Below are 20,212 nucleotides of genomic sequence, written 5' to 3'. Positions count from 1 at the left end.
GAAGTCCCGTGTGCAACAAAAAGTGGAGCTGCTGGAGATATTTTTAAGATATATTTTTTTTTGTTTTGGATTTTTTGGATCCTCCAAAAAGTAGTTCTAGGAGTCGCTTGATGAATAAGTTGCTTTTGCTACCATTTTAATCCAACCTGTCAAAAAAGCTTAAACACATTCCATAAATGAAACAGAAAATCAACAAGATATAAAGGTGTTCTTTTGAACTAAAATGGTTTTTGATATTAGTATAACTCTTCACTATTCACTAATATTTAAAATCTAATAAATTTGATCTCTGAATTTGTTTAATGTCTATCATTTTTGTAATTCCATGAAAATTTCTGTTAAATAAGAAGAAAATGGTAAAAAAACTTTCTCGAAAGAACCAAAATGATTGATGGTTAACAAACTCAAATACTACTTCTATCAATTTCAAATTTTATGAACAAGGTGAGCAGTTATGCCAGTCTCATGAATTATTTTGGCTAAAATTCCAAATATAAATTACCAAACAAAAACAAAAGATGTGTAGACAAAAAAGAATGTAGTTGCAAAAAAATTTCCTGTATGATAGAGAAATAATTTTCATAATCAGGTTTTGACATTCTGCACTTGTCTTGCCCTCGATTTTAAATATATCAAACAGAAATCAACGGAAATGAATGCAAATATTACACAACCCAACATCTCAAATTATTGAAAAAGAAAATCCGAAGAAAAATTTGGAAAGCAAGAAATGAAAAAAACAATTTGTGAGATGAAGAGAAAATTACATGATGGGGGACGATTTGGAGATCATTTCATGATTTCTCTAAAGCCATTGGAGCCATGGAGGAGCAGACAACCTCACCTTCAAATTTGTACTTGTTTTTTCCTTCTTTTCTTTTCTTTCTGTTGGAATTGACAGAGAGACCCAAAATTTTTGTTGAGAAAAAATGGGCAAAAGATGGGAAGAACCAGAATAGGTTACAACTTACAACTTTTTCAGGTTCTTTGTTTGTTGGCCGTAGAAAGGTATCACACTCACATAAACAATTCCTATTGGTTCATTTCGATGATCAATTACTTTAAGAATTTTTTTTTCTCCGAAATTTTAAGAATTTTTTGGCTTATCACCGTATTTATCACGTTTGATGAGTTTAAATTTCGAGATTTATATAATTGATAAACATAAATTTTAAAATTTAAACTCATATATTAATGATAAATAGAGGGATGTGAATGAACTCATGATTCGATCCTTGAAAATTAAGTTTGTATATGATTTTTTCGAAACAAATAAGTTCTTATAGTTTTTAGTGAGTGGAACCTGAGACATGTGGTTTCAATACAAATATTATTCATCATCATCATTCGAGCTGAACTTGAATTCTTTCTGTCACAATGAGATAATTTTAGTGAATTTAATAACTTTGTGTATTGAAAAATAGTTTAGAAACTAAATTTTAAGTAAATTAGATGAAAAAAAAAACTAATAAAAAGAACTTCAAACTTTGAGTTTTAACTAAAAAAACAAAATAAAAGGTAAAGTGAATAGTATCAGGATTGACTTTTTACTTTTTAGTGTAAAAATATGATTTTTCGTTAAAGTAAACAACATCGGAAACTTTTCATTAAAACCTCTTTAAATGAATTAGTTTATAAAAATAAATAAAAACCCTAAATGTACAAGTTTGCCAGAAATCAAAAAGATTATCTTTTCCGTTTATAATGATTGCAATCAATAAGTTTCTTTTGACAGAAAAAGGTTACAAATTTGTGGAGTATGTCGTCACAGTACCGAGTCAAATGCTAAGGACCATGTTTTTCTCCAGATGCCGCTGCACTGTCGATGCTACCGACTCAACTACACACGTTTCACCACGATACGTGGACATCTGTTGCTGTGCGGTTGGCTCCAAATTGTTTGCACAGTAGAAGTAAAAAGAAAACCAAATCCAAAACCTAAAAGAAGAAAATCACGAAACTCTTGGATTGGAAATTGCAACCCAAATTTACAATTCCCATCCAACTTGTCCGATATTCAATGAGACCGGCCATTAGTTTACTCTTAACCACATTGTGGAAATATTGTTGAAATTTTTTAGATCGGTAGGCCGGGGAGTCTCATTCTAACGACATCGATACTGTTCTTAATTTTACCACATGCCTAATCCGTCAGGTGTGAGGTTTTACCACAAAAAGCTTCGGTATTAATTAGAGTAGGATAATCATATTTAAGGCCACCATTGTTAACTTCCTTCACCAATATGGGACTGCCAACAAATATAGCTCATTAGTAGGTGTGTTATTTTGCAAAATGTCGATATTAGTACGAGTGAAATCATAAACTTGTATATTGTACTTCTTTTCTCAATTCCAACAACAATCTGATCCTTTTGACAAAAATAAAAAATAAAAAAACTAACAATCTGATCTGATCGGGCCCCATATCCTACAGTTGCGCAAAAGCTCATGCATGACTCTATATCCGAAACCCTAACTCCTCTTATCGCTCAATTCGATCGGGGAAGCACTTCTCAGCAAATCTCTTTGATATATATGCACGCATGCCTGTAAAAACTCAATAACCTTCACAATTATCACCCCTATAATTTGTAACAAGAGTCTCCACCAAACATTGTTGTTCCCCAACAAATCTCATCTTATCCACCTCCCTCTCTCTTTCTCTCTCTCTCTCTCTCTCTCTCTCTCTCTCTCTCTCGGTCAGCCCAAATTATGTCCTGTCCATCGCTGAACTTTGCGATGGACCTACTCTTTGCCCTATCAGCCAGTTTCTGGTCGTGCTCCTTCAGCACTGCCATTGCCGACCCCGAGTTGGACACTACCACATTCAGTGTGGATCCAATCCACACCGACATGATTGGCCCGTATAACTGGCTGCACTCAGCTACCGGAGGAACACCGGTTTATGCCGAAGAGGTTTCCAACGATCGGCCATGGACGTGGACCTGGTGGAAGCTTGTATCTTCAGCCGCTGGTAGAGCTTGTATGACAGGAAGATCAGGAGGATATATGCTTGATGAAACGGGAAGCAGTAGTCATATCGCATGCAAATGTCGGAGTTGGATTTTATCGGATATTTCTGAAGGGACTATTTTGTTAACATTTTAAGTGGACAGTAAAAAATAAACATCAATACTTCAATTCTAATTGAGTAATTTTTATTTTTTTTTCCCCGCAAACTCGACACATAAATTCCATATTTACTTATATTTGTTCTTGAGGGAAAGATTTCAAGATGTTCATAGATTTGAGTATAGCGAGTGTACACATATGAGGATCAATTCAATCACAATACTCTTGGTCAAAACATCACGAAGAATATCCGGTGTTTCCTCAAACCAATACAAAAGTAATCCATATGAAGAGAGAAACCATGTTCAGTGACCCGTTGCAGCAGCACCTTCGGATCTGGAGGGACTTCAGTTACGTTACCATCACAGCTTCGCATTTTCATTTTGGACCCAAAAGCAATTCGGGCCCATCTCCCTAAGTAAATTGGTAGAAGCCCAAGTCTTCAGCCCACTATGTCCTTCACTTGCAAAACTGAGTTGCGCCCTGGTTTTTGTCAGCGTGAGTCAAACATATTTTGTATTTATTTTTAATATTATAATTCTCTCCTTATTACGAATTTCTTGTATACTTATTTGAATACATATCACACCTCCGAGAGAGCAAAATACATTAACCCAAATTATTTGATTAGTTTTTATCTGTTTTTCGTTCTACATTTCAGTTATGGATGAATCTCCAACGTGAAAATCGTTAACAAATGCGTTGTCTTAGTTCATTGGGACAATGTGTTGTCTTAGTTAAGTGAGACGATGCGATTTGCTCCCGAAATAGAGGCAGAGTATGAGCTACATGAATCACCATCAAATTTCAATTAAGTCTAAATGAGCTGATATACCTACTCCGTTGCAAATTTTCATACCTTACGTTGTAGACAACTGATATTGATATATCATCAATATTTTCATAAATTTGCATATCAACATTTAAAACAGTAGTTGTGCCCTAGTTTTTGTGCATGAGAGCCCATAATTAATATTATAATTCCTTCTTTATTATTCAATTAGTCTTCATTTAGTTTTTGTTCACGAGTCCATAATTAATATTATAATTCCCTTTTTATTATTCAGTTAGTTTTCATTTGTTTTCATTCTACGTTTGAGTTATGGATGAAACTCGAACGTAAAAATCATGAACAAAAGTATGATTTTAGTTGATTGGAACAATGCGTTATCTTAGTTAAGTAAAACGATGCGATTCGCTCCCTGAACAGAGGCAGACTACAAGCTACAAGAATCACCATCAAACAACCATGCATTGTTCTCCCGGGCTCATAGCATTGGCTTCGATAAATAACAAATGAAATATTTTATAAGAATTGGTAATATTTTACAAGATTTGATGAGCCAGAAACAAAACTAGAAATAACAAAAATCCCAGGATGGGGAAAAGCAGTAAAAAGAATATTCGCATTTCAGGAGTTTACAAGTGTCGGTCCAACACGAGGTAGCAGACCGAGTCAATCTCCAACGCCCAAATCAGTCAACGGGTCGATCTCTCACTGTTTCCGCCTGTGTCCGCCGTGTAACCCGTGATTCAAACTATCCCCCAAAAACGTCTTCGCCGCGTCCAAGCTCGGAAAATAGGTCGGCTCCAGAAATATCCGACTCAGCGAGTCACACGCCTCTGGACTCACCACGACTTGGTTCCCCTTCGCCTCCAAGCTTCCCATCAACACCACCAGCACCTGCTTGTACGCGTAGTAGAATCGCTTCAACGCCGACTCAATCGCCTGCAGCGCCTGCAGCAAGTGGATCTTATCCGAGACGGATTCCGAGTCTGACTCGGCTTTCTTCTCCGAGTACAGCCTCATCGCCGCCTCCTGAATCCTGGGCCCGCCCTTGGGGTCCACCTCAACACCCAGTATGGACGGCACCTTATGCCTCAGCTCCTTGCAGAGCTTCGTCACCTCCACGAGCGCCTTCGATCTGAAGCAAAATGACTCCGTATCGTCCACCGTCTTGATCCGCAGCTGGTTCTTCAGCCTCAGAAAATCGGCTGGGTCCATCAGAAGGTGAAGATCCTCTATCTCTGCGAGGAGCTTCCATATCCGTTCGATCACGTAACAGTCGCTCGCGGCCTTTTCCAGGTCTCGAGAGTCGATGCGGCTTACCACGCGCATGAGAAGCTCCCGGCAAACGTGGACCCACGACTCGAGGACCTGGTGCGTGGCGTACACCGTCTGGTTTTCGTAGTTGTCGACGTGGGCATCGTACGGGCTCTTCCTCAGCGAATGCAGCTCGCTCGGCTTGCAAACAGCGTCGTAATCCAGGTTCGGCTTCCCGGCGAGGTTCGGCTCTCCCAGACCCAACGAGTACGGACAGTTACTCATCTCGCACTCGATCGAGTACAAGATCTTCTGCGCCATCCCTTCCGATTTCTGCCACATGGCGAGCCGAGGTAGCAAGCTGGCCTCGCTGGTGCGGCTGACCACCGTGTGCTCCCCAGAACTCCACACCTCCGCCATGCTCCCGTCGCGGGCCAGCTCCCCGTTCGACGTGCTGAGATCGACGATCGGCGCCAATCCGCGCGTCTCGCTGTCCTCCTCGTCGTCCTCGATCAACATCGCGATGAGCTGTATCTGGCTGGTAATGAGCGACTCAAGCCGGCGCTTCCACTCGCGCCGGTTTGAGTACGGTCTAGGGTCGGACAAAACGGTCGAGACGAACCGGAACGAGATTTCGAGAGCTTGGAGAGCCGGCTTGAGAATGGACTCGTTTTTCCACGATGGGAAGTCGTGGGAGCTCCAGAACTCTCGGAGCTCCGGGAGGCGGAGGTAGTGCTCGTAGGTGGAGCAGGACATTTCGGAGGCGGCGCAAATATCGGTCTGAACTTGGGCGGCGGAGCGAAACGAACCGGGAACCGAAACGTGGAGCTTGGTGGAGAGTTTGGAGGATTTGTTGGGTATGTTGGAGGAGACCATCTTTGCTTTCCAATCTAAATCGACCATTTGAGACTTGCGAGAAGAGAAATGAATTTTGAAAACGTTTTTTTTATTCCTTTTTTTTTGAGAACTTTTGGATTTAGGATTTGAGTTGTGTTTGAAACCAAGAAGAAAAGAGCGAGGGGGTATTTATAGGGCAGCGGGAATTGGAGAGAAGAAAAGGCGTGTGGAATTTCGGGGCGGTGGGTGGGCATGAAGAATGACGAATTTGAAAGTCGTTTTTGAAAATTAAATGAATTTTAATATTTTTGTTTTTTTGGACACTTGAAGCTTATCCATATCACCGTCTGGTTTTCCAATTTATAATATTTATTCATTCATTTTCTTAGTGTAATATATCGGAAAGGGATCCTCTCTCCGGATCCCTTCCACCAAATTCATTAAATCAGGAGATTCGGACCCTTAAAATTTAATCTAACAGCTAAAGTTATTATAACTTTTTAAGATGGTCCTTGTTTTTAGCCGTTGGATCAAATTTTAAGGATTCGGATCCCCTGATTTGGTGGAAGGGATCCGGAGAAGATCAATTTCCTATTATATCCGTGTACATAAATAAACAATTGTATTCTAAAGCCATCATGTTAGGAATTGTTTGGAGATTGCTTTTAAATAATTGAAAGTATTTTTAAAGAAAATATTTTTGAAATCAATTTTTAATAAAAATACAAGTTAATTTTGAAAAAGCACTTAAAGTATTTCATTCAAGAAGCAACATAACTGTGCTTTTTGCAAGACCACTTCAAACGCTTTTAGAACTCAAAATTAGTTTCTCTAAAAAACGCTTTCAATCATCAACATACATTTCCCAAACAAGCCGTCATTGTTTTATTTAAAGACATTTTTTTTTAATACATTCTTAAAATTAGACACATTAATTTGGTGATATGTGTATTATTATATGTGTAATAGTAACATAATATGTTTGTGTTTACAATGCACGAAAAATTTCTCAAAAAATGGAGAAAAATAAATAAAAATCAGAAATAATGAAGAATAAGAAGAGGAGGAAGGAAACTGCGTATGTATGTTTGAAATGGAATTGTCGAACGTTTGACATTGGTCAACGTTAAGCGACGTCCATGATCCATCTACAATCTGCTGAACTATTCTTCTTTGGAAACAACACGTTTTCCTTCTGTCTCCACCTATACACCCGACTTACTAATTTTAATGACAGCTTTTTAAATTACCTTATTAGGTAATAATAATTACGTATTTATTTATGGAATTTGGATCCTCTCATGAGCTTAGGAGGCTGAGCCTCCAACGTTACAATTATTATAACTTTTAGAGGATCTCCCTATTTGTAGCCGTTAAATCAAAATCTAACGGTACTTTACTCAGGAGGCTCAGCCTCCTAAGCTTAGAAGAGGATCCAAATCCTGATTTACAGTTATATGTAATTTTTTTTTGTCATTTTTTTATTTTAAAAGGCGGATATCTGGTGGCAAGTCATGGTTATCCACTCTTTTTGAGAGCTGGAAAAACTCACAGATGCATTTTAGCCTCCCTAGCCACAAGTCTGGCTTCCACACCAGTAGCGAGTTTCGAACTTAAGACCTTCAGTTTTTAGTTTGAAGGAAGCTTCTCAATCTGCTATTTACCACTGGGCCACCAGCTCGTGGTTTAATTTTCTTTGTTATTGATACTTGGGTGAATGGGGAACAATTTAGCGGACTAATTTCAAGTGGTAATGATGCTCATTACCTTATTTATCACCGTTAGATAAGTTTAAATTTGAGATTTGTGTAATGAATCGACAAAAATTTTTAATTTAAACTCATCTATTGTATTGAATATGATGGTGAACACTACCATTATTTGAGGATGGTGGACAAAAATACACTCGGTTAAATGTATATCTAAAAAGATCAAATATTTACACTTTTATTTGATAAGGTTAAGCTAAAGTTCGAAAGATAGTTTAATGTTTCTTTTTGTGGATATGTCTTGCAATCCATTTTTGTTATTACAAATTATACTGTATCGAATGGTCGTCTGTTGATTAGATCATTGTTTAAGATTTTTATCCTTTTAGCTTTTGAGAAATCTTTTAGTGTGTTAAAAACATGATGCGGTATATTATGTCATTATACGAAAAAAGAGATACTTGAAAATACAATTATTCTTCATTTATATATTAACATGTCACGTACCGTTTGTTTTGAACACATTGATAGTCTCTCCTAAGTTTCACGATGATAGGGGGATTAACATAAGGTTCTCAACAGAGAAAACAAGTTTGCATGGTTTTAGATAAGTCGAATCAAATACAATGTTTTTTTTTTTTTTTTTTTTTTTATCTTTTTTTGTTGTCAATAGTTGTAGCCGACTTTTAAAGAAGACCATTAATTTATTCGAGTTCCTTCTTTGGATGATTCGTGGGCTGTCCCTTCACAAAAATTGGTTGTCATCAACATTTTATAATACAAGAAATTGTTTGTTGACGTTTCCAATTAGTAAAAAAATCTGAAGAAGGTGACATGAGTTTATGTGGCCAGAATTCCGAAGGTGACATGAGTTTATGTGGCTAGAATTCCGAATCTGGCAGGGCGGACGTACAAGGGAACCAAAGGGTTTTAGGATTACTCAGAATGTAAAAAATATACATGCGAAGGTTTTTCAAGAATTCTTTGAATGTTTGATAAAGATTATTTTTGTATTTATTAAGTGTTTAATATAATAACTGATAGACATATCTCGACAAGTTGCGTTGACAACACTCAATAAATGCTCAATATCACTCATCAAAACGCTTCGACATATATCGATATTTGTTGACATGTATGCAACATGGTTTGACTAAAAACAACAAGCCAACTAAGTGATCGAAGAAATGACTCAATGAATAAATTAAATTTTTTTTTGAAATGCTTTGCACTCTATTTTTTATCTTGAAAGCTTAAACATTTAATATTAAAACCTCAAATGTTCGAATTCTGAATCCGCCATTAATTATCGGTTAAGTTTGGATAGAATTAAGAGGAGGGACACAAAGTCTGTCCAGACATTTAGGAAGGGAGAAGGAAAACAACTGCAGCCGACTCCGGCTAATTTTATACCACGGCCTGTTTAGTCCGCCTACTCACATAGAATTAAAGAAAGCAAGTAAACGCCAACTGTGTTCGGAAAAGCACTTTGGATAGGATTGCATAGTTTGGAAGTGTTTTGCCTTCGTTAGCCATTGGAACCAATATTTAGTCCCATCGGCCATCGATATTGCCATATTAAGGTGATTAAATAAGGCAACTTGATTAGGGGTTTGGTTTCTTTTGTAATTACTCGATGCTAATGTCCCAAATAAGTTATAATTATTTGTTAACGTCCAAAAAAGAGTTATAATTATTTGTTACTCGATGCTAATGTCCAAAAAAAGTTATGAGGGCAACACGAATATCCGAATTTTTTAGAGGATTATTTGTTAAGTTATAATTAAGTTTATTGAGAAACAAAATAGAGAAGTTTGTTGTTACTCTAATCAAAGTTTGTAGCATATCAAGATTTTGATGTTCTTTGTGGAATACATAACAAAAAAAAGACAAACAAGATGAGATATTTCATGCAATTGCAGTTTGTTGTTTGGTGTGGAATTTTAGAATTAATTTTTCATCATACACGAAATGCGAACGCATAACGCGCAAAATGTGATCTCATACAAATGTGAGCTGAAGTTTTAAAAGAAAAGGAACAACGAGAGCAAAAAAATTAAGCATAAAATGTGTTGGGTTAGAAACAAAAAATAGAGAGGTTTGATCAAAATTATGTAGCATATCACGATTGATATTTTTTATGGAATACATATGAAATGAGACATTTCATGCAGTCGCAGTTTGTTTCTTGGTGTAGAATTAGAAAACTATATTTTTGTCATACTACGAAATGTGGACACATAAACACCTAACTCAAATATGATCTGTTACATCCCACATCGTACAAGGGAATAGATCATATAAGCTTTATATGTATATTCTCATCTCTACCTAGCACGAGGCCTTTTGAGGATTCACTGGCTTCGGGTTCCATTGGAACTCCGACGTTAAGCTAGTTTGGGCTGGAGCAATCCCAGGATGAGTGACCCACTGGGAGGTTGCTCGTGAGTTTCCAGAAACAAAACCGTGAAGGCGTGGTCGGGGCCCAAAGCGGACAATATCGTGCTACGGTGGAGTCGAGCTCAGGATGTGATATGGCCCTGGGCCAGGATGTGACAATTTGGTATTAAAGCCAATCCCTGGCCAGAAGTGTGCCGACGAGAACGTCGGGTCCCTAAGGGGGGTGGATTGTTACATCCCACATCGCTCAGGGGAGTGAATCTTGTAAGCCTTATATGTATATTCTCATCTCTACCTATCACAAGGCATTTTGGGGACTTACTGGCTTCGGGTTCCATTGGAACTCCGAAGTTAAGCGAGTTCGCACGAGACCAATCCCATGATGGGTGACCCATTGGGAAGTTCTCATCTGAGTTCCCGGAAACAAAAGTTCGCACGAGAGCAATCCCATAATAAGTGACCCATTGGGAAGTTCTCATCTAAGTTTCCGGAAACAAAACCGTGAGGGCATGATCGGAGCCCAAAACGGACAATATCATGCTACGGTGGAGTCGAGCCCAGGATGTAGTAGGGGTCCAGGCCGGGAAACAAAACCGTGAGGGCATGATCGGAGCTCAAAACGGACAATATCATGCTACGGTGGAATCGAGCCCAGGATGTGGTAGGGGTCCAGGCCGGGATGTGACATGATCTCATGCAACCTTATTTATGACAATCCGAACTCTCTCTGAACTAATATCTGCAACAGTTTTTTTATAATTTATCAGCTCTTAATTTATCAATTTCAATATTGAATGAAATTTCATGTTCTTTCCTCTCTATTTTCAGAAAGGAAAAACAAACCTAAATCGAGGGTTTGAACGAGGGATTTGGGCGTTTGCCTGTTTTGCATTACACTCAAAGGATTCCAACGTTTACCCTAAAAAAATGTGTTTCTTTTGCATTGTTCTCATATTATTTATCAGAAAAGTAGAACAAAACATATTAAAATACAACATTTGAAACATTCGTCGTTTCCAACATTGTACGTTTCACATTTGGTAAGTAAGAAAGAATTGGAAAAGGCAAAGGGAAAAAGTAAAAATATAATAAAAGAAACCAAATTGGCGGACTTTACATTGCATTTACACATCCATATCCAATCCAGATGACTCATACAAATAGTGGATAGTATTATTTGATCCCAAATAAACCAAGTGGCATTGCATTCTTCAATTCAAATTATGGGCATGCATTGCCTGCATCCTGCACTGCACCTCCATCCTCCCGTTGGGGACTGTTTGGATAACTCATAACTCTCTCTTTCTCTTTAACTTCGACTCTTTGTCTCGTTCCCACTCCTTTCCCGAATCCAATCCAATCCCCCAAACACTTGGACTTTGGATTTCGGTTTGACCAAAACACCCCGCGTTTACCGCCTTCAAATCAGCCACGTGTCCGCCATCCACTGGGCCCACCAGTGCGAGACTTTCCAACTCGGCGACGCTTTTCTGATCGCCAACCAAATCGGGGGCAGGCGGGGTTAACCTTTAGTTCTTAACCATGTGAGACATGCACCCACCTCCCGACAAGTGGCGTGACGGTCACGTGAGCTACCCGCTTCACATGTGCATGGGAGACGTGAGATCATCACTGATGTGCGGCGGTGCCTAACGGGCCACTGGTGGTTGCAGCCATGTTGCGCGTACAGGAGTAATAGTGGTGCTGTGTGGTCACAGGTGACGGTTGGGATGGTATTGGTTGGTTGGCTTAGCTGTGAGTTCTCGTGCATGTATGTAAAAATCGGTTCTTGTATTTGCATTCAACATACGAAAATGTATCTGCAGACGCAAGCGTGTTCGCATTATTTAGAATTAATGCTATGCATTCGAGTTCAAATACGTTTCTTCAGTAAAATATGTGTTAGACGTAAAGTATAAATAGACGGGTCGAATTGATGCGATTTGATCGATTTAAGAGAGTCGGCCTGTTTTTTATATGGATGAATTTCCAACAGTGAATGATGGGATAAACAAGAGCACACGAATTGAGTAGATAGTTGCAATCGTGAGTGCATGTAACCATATTTATCGGGAGCTAATGATATACTGACCAAATTGTAATTTACTTATTTTTTAATACTTTTGGTAGATAATTTTGTTGTTGCTGCTTTATTTGACCTTGGGAGGATAGTCGATTGTGGGCTAGGAGTGGTTTCCTAGCAAGGAAGCATGTTTTGAGGCAGAAAATGGGGGCTTTATTGGCATATGAGGCACCGGATGCTAAGGATTGGCCCCAACTTTATCCACTTCTTCGATATGATTGAATCGGACCTGGATTGTCTGCCATCGTCATCTTGCACCCTTTCCATCTCTTTTTATTTCTGTGGTCACGGTTAAATCACGTCAATATTTTATATTCCTATTGTTTTTTGTCTTATTATTTCTATAAAAAAATCAATATAAAATGTTAACGTGGTTTAACCTTGATCACAGAAATAGGAAAGGATGGGAAGGGTATGAGATGGGAACGGCAGACAATCCAGGTCCGATTGAATCGGAATCTTTGTAAGACTATCTAGAAAATGTTACTGTTAGTTGTTCTCATCATGTTGTACTAAGATAAGAAGATACACATTAGTCATTGAACTTAAAATACATCTAATTTCTAAAAAAAATTACCAAAAATACGTGTGAACGATTGAAACATGTCAAAATTTTAGCGAGGTATTGAGCATTTAATATTCTTAGATTCTCTCTTAAGGTATTTAACTGAGCAGATGGCACCTGTACGTGTTGTGATCTTAAACGGGGGATTAGAGTACCAACGTTAAAGATAGGGATTACGTTTAGGGGTGGTTCGGTATGGGATTCCATACCGAAACCCTTGTCCCGATTCCCAAACCGAAATTTTTGGGAATCCCAAATTCAATACCAATCCCAAACCAAATTTTCGGGAATCCCAATTTTCGGGAATCCCGAAATAATTTCGGGATTTCGGGACAAATCGGGAATCCCGAAATGTTTTTGGGCTTTTGGACTAAAATTTGACATATTATGTTTTTGGGCTAAAATTTGACATATTATATTTTTAGGCTAAAATTAAGCTTCAATCTACCCACTACCCATTAAAGTAGGTTGAATATTAACCGATTTACCAGTAATCATCTTAACATTTACACCAAGGTTAAGAGCCTGGCGGATGGTTTCTGCACTATCATGTCTTGGAGGGTCGAAAAGAGGCAACAATCCAACGAACTGCCATGGACCACCAGAACCTTCTTTTGTTTTCGCCGGCACTTCCTGTAAACATATACCAATCACAATTATAAGCCGGTGCTCTACTTCTTATAAAACTGAAAAAAGTGCAAGAGATGCTAAAAACGTCAAGGTTGAGTATAAAACCTGTCTAGCAACAGCCAATGACCGAAGCCCACGTTCAGCATATTTGTCAATAATGGTAAAAGCCTTCTTCTTGAAATCTTCTTTGCAGAGGCAGAGGTCCAAAATCTAATTACAGAAATCAATTCATTAGTCTGTGAGTATGAAGTGCACCTCTCTAATACCAGCTCGGGCCTGCGTATAAATGAATTCATTAAGATGAGCATATCCATTGAAAATTCCGTCCCAGAATTAATGAAGAATCAATTATAGGGCATACAAGAAAAGTTGGAAATGATTTATACCTCCTTTGGGTCGGCAAGCATTCCAACCATAGCAGCATCAATGGCATCCTGGTTTTCAGTTCTGGATGACCTTGCAGCTAGAAGAATGATATGATCTTTCTCCACACCCTTTGCAAACACCTCAATTAAAAAATAATATATATATATATAATATTTATTTCTATTCGGTATGGGAATACCGAAAAAATGGAGATGTAATCCCGAATCCCATACCGAAAATTTCGGTTTGGTTCGGGATGACATACCGAAATTTTCGGGAATTTTGGTTTGGGATTTTTTTGGTTTGGGATCGGGATTTTTTCGGTTTGGTTTGGGATTTTTGGGATTTTTTTCCAGCCCTAATTACGTTGGAGAATTTTCTAGCCATCACTTTTGCCCAAGTCCACGTCCACGTTGTGCGACTTAGAATTATACCCACAAAATAGCACCGTTACAAATCAACTCAGAAGGAAAAAATTTGACCTCCATTCAACTATATGCCATTGTAGCCGATTTTCTCTCTCTTTCGGCATCATTGTGAGTAAGTTTTCTAATTGGACGATCACACCGTTACATAGTATTATTAATTCAAATATTATGACTTATATTATGAGTGAATAACAAAAGAAAAATTCTTCAAAATCAATCGATAATAGTTAAGGTGTCATCGATATATCAGATTGGTAATTATGGAACTCATATGATATAACGTGAATAAACTGATAATATTACATGACTGTTACAATAAAAAACATCAAATTATTAAGATGAGATTCACGAAATCTTTTCTATCATGACATCAACACTATTATCTGAAGGGTGGTGCTAGAGACACCATCTTCTTAGACTATATTTGTAGACCACATGATGTGGCGGTTGTTAGTTAAATTCGTTAAAAATGACAACCATCAACCGCCACGTCATTTGGTTTACAACCTATTCTACAAAACTCAAACTCATACATGATTAGCACATTAAACACCAACATAATTAATCCACCATTTCCAAATCTAGATAAAAAACCTCGTATTAATTAAGATCAAGATTCTTTTTGCGTCCATATTTCGTTGGTTGTTCATGCGTCATGACTCATGACTCAAGAGCTAACCTTAATCAACCTACCCCGCCTCAATTAATCCGAAAAGTATATTAATTAATAATGTAATTGAGACTAAGAGGGTTTAAATTCAATTATTTAAAGATTAGTTTAAGAAAATAAAGACCAGCGTGCTTGCCCTGTTCGGGGTTTATGTGGATAGACATTACGTGAGGGGATGGCCATCGTTTGCCTGTCTTTTGCAAGTCAAAAGGTCATAAAAAATGCTGGAAATGTTGTTTAGTTTGGGACTGAAGGGACCAGGGGGGGGCCTAATATTGCCAAAGATTTGAGGCATGAAAGCAGCAGCTAACCCTACTTCGCGTTAGCTTATCAGATTATGTTCTTGGTGAGCTCTGCATCTCTTCAGCATGGAATTCTAAGTTCTAATGATATTCGAGCGGTGTAAATGTCGGTTCAGCCAGTTGACTAGGAGAGTATTCTACTCGATATCGATATCAGAAACTCAAATAAGGGCTTAGTTAACTTTGCAAACAATTTAAGATGAACGTGTACAAGAGTTTGGTCATATAAGGATAGAAGGACTTCAAAGAATGGGTTATGTTTGTTTCAGTTTCTCAAATCGCACTCTCTGGGTCTAAAGCCATGGCACTTTTAGGCTTTTTAGTCAAAATGGCCTTTGCAATTTACATCTCCTCACTTTGATCTTTGAGATTGTCCATCATCAATTATTTTGATCATTTCGTGAAAAAAGTCCATTAAATAAGAATAAAATGACCAAAATTCCCTTAATTTTTGTCAAATCATTTTGGCCCATTATTTATTAAATTGAGAATATATTTGTCATTTTGATCTTTATTTAACACAATTTTGCACATAATGACTAAATGGTGAACAATCTCAGAAACCAAAGTGATGTGTTATACAAATCTTCAGGACCATTTTAGCTAAAAAGCCTCACTTTTATTAAATTGATGTGTCATATGTGACCAATTCTACGCTAACAATTTAGATGAAATTGTGCAACAGAAAGCATCGGTTTAGGAAACCAAATCTCCATGCGTACCTTGTTTTAATCAAGTTAGCCCATAAAAGAGTCCCGCACTAATCGTATCACCCATGCATGTACTGCCAAAAGACCCCTATTAATACCTAATACATACCAATATCAGTCAAATTGATTCATAAGATTAGCATAACTCCTTACCTTAGTTCATAAGATTTAAAATCAATAGGACTTAGTCCCTATGTCTATCCGTCATTAATTATTTTGGTCAATTCGTAAAAAAATCTCCAGTAAATAAGAATCGAATGACAAAAATATCATCAATTTTTGTCAAATCATTTTAGATTATTGTTATTAAATTAAGGGTATTTTTGTCATTTTCATCCTAACTCAACATATTTTTTTTTTGAAGTAAATAACCGGCATTAAATCGCATTTTTTATACAGCATCTACGGACGACATTTAATCTTAAACTGCTTCATGTGCTTGTAAAGTATTAACTTAATCTTAAGACATGAATCCATGTTCCTCAAGATCAAGCCCATTGCCAATGTATTATATCAACAATTTTACAAAACTAAGGCCCAACAAATTTGACACACATAGCGGGCCCAGTACGGCTCAAGAAGTAAATCCAAAAGCGATTCTAGCAACATAGGCAAATGAAAGACGCATTACCAAATGATTTTCCGCAAAGCACTAAACACGATTAACATAAACTAAAAAAAACATTATATTAAACAAAATATCCAACACATTAATGCCATGAAATTATATCCGATGAAAAAAAACAAAACAAGATAGTGCCCGCAATTACCTAAACAACGCAAACGTAAATTTCAATATCCTCTAGTTCAACTATGAACCATAGTTACTTAATCATCAAACAAACTGAAACCCATTTCCTCGTCGGATTCCTCTTCCGGCTCGGGCTTCTTCTCTTCCTCCTTAGCAGCTGCTGGAGCACCTCCTGAAGCAGCAGCAGCAACGGGGGCTGCAGCAACGGCAAACTTGCTCGGGTCCTGCATTGTTAACCCACAATTAAATCACTTGCCAATAAGAATTAACTGAAAAGAGCAATGACGAAGAATAGATGGACACTAACAGTTGAAAAATAGCACAGTACCTTGAGGAACTCCTTGACTTTCTCTGCTTGTGGGAAGGAATATTCGGTGGCAATACATACTGCCAACACGTTCTTGTAGGCGTTGAGGAACATGTGTGGTGCAGCTGCAAGGGTGGGGTATGAGATGGCCAACGCCAATGAAGTGACCATTGAGACACCAGAAGCAAACTTCTCCATGAGATCATCCTCAGTCAGATTAAGCACCTCTGGGCTGAAGACGGAACCATTGTCATACACCATCTCAACAACGAGACCGTATGAGAATGGCCTGATTCCAAGCTTTGCAAGGAGGGCAGCCTCAGAAGAGCCAACCTTGTCTCCCTTCTTGATAAGTTCAACAGGGGTAATGATTTCGACAGTTCCCTTGTTAATCTTAGTGGGGATGTTGAGAACCTGAAATGTGAAACATGCAAGTCAGAACTACAAAATCCCCAAAAGAGTGATCAGTGTATACCGTGAACGACCGTTATAACACACCTGGAAGAAAGAGGTCTGAGATGGGTCAAGACCAGTGTTACCAGGAGGAACCACCACATCAATTGGAGCAACCAAACCAACACGAGCAGGGGCTCCAACCTATTCAATTAAAAACATCATACAGCTAGACATTAGATATATGTAGTGAAACATATAAACATAACGGCTTGATTGAAAAACTAACAAAAATTCATCATGAGGCAAACTTAGCTCAAGCACGAGCAATTTCATATTTTCAAGGCAATTCTCAACATAACCATGTAAAATATTAAAACTCTACATACTCAACTTCTGTTAAAGACATACTCAAGAAACATAATTTTCAAAAAAAAAAAAAACAAACAAATGTAGGTCTCATGGCCATGCCCAAATAGTAAAGGCAGTGACACTGCTCCACAAGGCGATGGGATATGACAACACCGTCAACGGAGGAGCTCCCAACTAAAGCTGAGAGGACCATCAACGCCAACAGCAATCTATATGCAACGTTAACTTCCGGAATTTACAGGCATAAGTAACCTGCTCCGTTAACTTTTAAGTTAGGGACGGATCAATGTCCCCCTTCACAAATCCACAACAAAACCATTAAAAGTTTGTAAGAAAAACAAAAACACCTAAACATACGTAAACAAAATCGACACAGAATTTGTTGATAAAGCATAGAACCGGAAAACACATATGCGGAGTCTAAAGCCTAAAACCCTGGAAAGCATTAAATTACAGTAACTAGCACTTCCCGTTGCATACTTCATAAATAATGCAATACAAACCAGTACTTAATCACATTTTCCAAACAGTAAATCCAGTACAAATTTATCAGCATTATAAATCCTTACAACAATTCAAATGCAAAAAAACTGATAACACAAAGTCGAAACAACCCGAAATCGAATAATGCTTACCTTGTACTTGGCAACCTCTTCGCTCACTTCCTTCAGGTCACCCTTGGTGAAAATCAGACCGACGTTGCCCTAACACCCAAAAACAACGCAAATCAGAAAACGAACGTATAAAGAACAGATCAGCATGCAGAAACGCGGCGAAACGTACCACAAGGAGGGGGACGAGGTTGAGGTAGGCACTGTTGCCGGTCTTCTCCGCATGGATCCTGACGGAGCGCTTCATCATTGTGTTCTTCCCCATCAGAACGACGGAGTCGCCGCGCAGCCCCTTGCGGATGTTCTGGAGCTGCTTGGAGCCGACGTTGTCGGCGGCGACGATGAGGATCTGGCCATACTCGTCGAGGAGGGAGCAGAGTTTGGAATCGTAGGCGATCTTCTTGTCGGCCTTGGAGGGTTTGGGGGCCATTGCGATTAGTGTTTGAAAGATTAGTGGAAATTGGGGGTTTGGGAGATGAGAGAGTAAGACCAAAACCGAGGGCCAAGACGAAGCGGCGGCTCTGTCAAGGCGGACAGCGACGGTGCCGTCCCTTTAACCTCTCTTTTTACTGAGAGCCTAGGGTTTTGGAGGTACTGGGAAAACCTAGAAAGCTTGGAGGCGGGTGGAAGTGGAAAATGGTTGGCTGTGAGTCTTATATAGTGGGGTGGAGGGAAGGAGAGGAGAGGTGGAAAGGGTTTGGCGGTTATGTAAACCTAGATCGGACGGTTGTTATTTAGTTTTGTTCTTGGAATCCGATGGATCCCGGATGGGCCGTTTTGGTTTAAGTAATAACTTGGCTGATAGGGCCAGCCCAAGTGACAAAACGTTTGTTGAAACTTTACCCTATAAAAGGCCCTACAATAAATTGCGAATTTGAGTTCGATTTTTACAGTGAGTCGGAAAATTTTGAGTTTGATTCTAAAACTAAAGGTTTGAAACCAAACTTGAACATTAGGTTTAGAGTTAGAGATGATGAGTTTTATTGTCAAGCACGATATACGTATTTCTTGAGTTTGATATGGTTCTCACAATTATTAAACTTGCAATTCCTTGGCATAAACATAAGTTGCAACGTGAGGCCCAAATCATAAAATTACGATTTTAGTTTTAATTTATTTTTTGCAGAGATGATATTTACAGTGTGATTCATAATATGAACGGTTGTGATCATAAGCACAAAGCTCTGTGATTAAAACACTAAGAGTTTTGAGTAGGAGTTTCTACTCATCTTTGAGTAGCCAAGTATTGTTCTTTCCATACGATGATATTGATGTATCTCTTAATACTTCAGCCATCTCCAACTGAAGGAGGGCTAAATGGCTCCTTTTAGTCCTATGGCTCTACAAGAAATTATATTTTAATGAACAGTGCTAAACTGTATTTTATACCATCTCCAACCGAGGGGGCCAAAAGACCATGGGCCAAACATAGGCCTTTAACAAAAAATCATTTCTAACCAAGGGGACCAAATGGTCATAGGCCAAACATAATTTATTATTTTAATTAAATTAATATGGTTAATTAAATTAAACTACCATATTAAAATAAGGTTTTCGAACATATTTTTAGTGCCACTTGTCGCCAAATGAATAAGCCTCTAGATTTCTTATCTTTATATAATCTCAATAATTTGTTTGATAGGATTTTGAGTAACACGTGTTGCTAATGTGAGTAACTTTCCAGATTTCTTATCTTTATGTAATCTCAGTAATTTTTCGAATAAGATTTCAAGTGACACGTGTCGCTAAAGTGAGTAACTCTCTAGAATTCTTATCTTTATGTAATCTTAATAATTTTTCGGATAAGATTTTGAGTGTCACAATTGTGCAAATTTTAGATATGATTCTTATTTACATGGCACTTTTTATCTTCAACTTTCAATGTTATAGGAATGGTGTAGATATTTATAGGAAAAAAAATTATAATTTTTTTTAAATTCGTCCAAAAAAAAAAATTCAAAT

General features: G+C 38.1%; 2 protein-coding genes across 2 annotated transcripts; both read right to left on the bottom strand.

The window, feature by feature from the left end:
- Window positions 1-4,358: 4,358 nt before the first annotated feature.
- Window positions 4,359-6,128, bottom strand: LOC137720687 (nematode resistance protein-like HSPRO2). The gene has a single exon (XM_068459781.1). It carries the CDS (start codon window positions 6,017-6,019, stop codon window positions 4,568-4,570), a length of 1,452 nt encoding a protein of 483 aa, XP_068315882.1. The 5' UTR covers window positions 6,020-6,128; the 3' UTR covers window positions 4,359-4,567.
- Window positions 6,129-16,484: 10,356 nt separating this feature from the next.
- On the bottom strand, window positions 16,485-18,816 carry LOC137719658 (large ribosomal subunit protein uL10). Its single transcript, XM_068458694.1, has 5 exons — window positions 18,423-18,816; window positions 18,275-18,343; window positions 17,373-17,471; window positions 16,896-17,288; window positions 16,485-16,791 (listed from the first exon to the last, which is right to left on the bottom strand). Exons 1-5 carry the CDS (start codon window positions 18,678-18,680, stop codon window positions 16,645-16,647), a joined length of 966 nt encoding a protein of 321 aa, XP_068314795.1. The 5' UTR covers window positions 18,681-18,816; the 3' UTR covers window positions 16,485-16,644.
- Window positions 18,817-20,212: the final 1,396 nt, after the last annotated feature.

This window comes from Pyrus communis, chromosome 16 (assembly GCF_963583255.1).
Source record: "Pyrus communis chromosome 16, drPyrComm1.1, whole genome shotgun sequence".
NCBI lineage: Eukaryota > Viridiplantae > Streptophyta > Magnoliopsida > Rosales > Rosaceae > Pyrus > Pyrus communis.
Note: the sequence above shows the minus strand (reverse complement) of the source record. Positions and strands in the feature narration are given on the sequence as shown.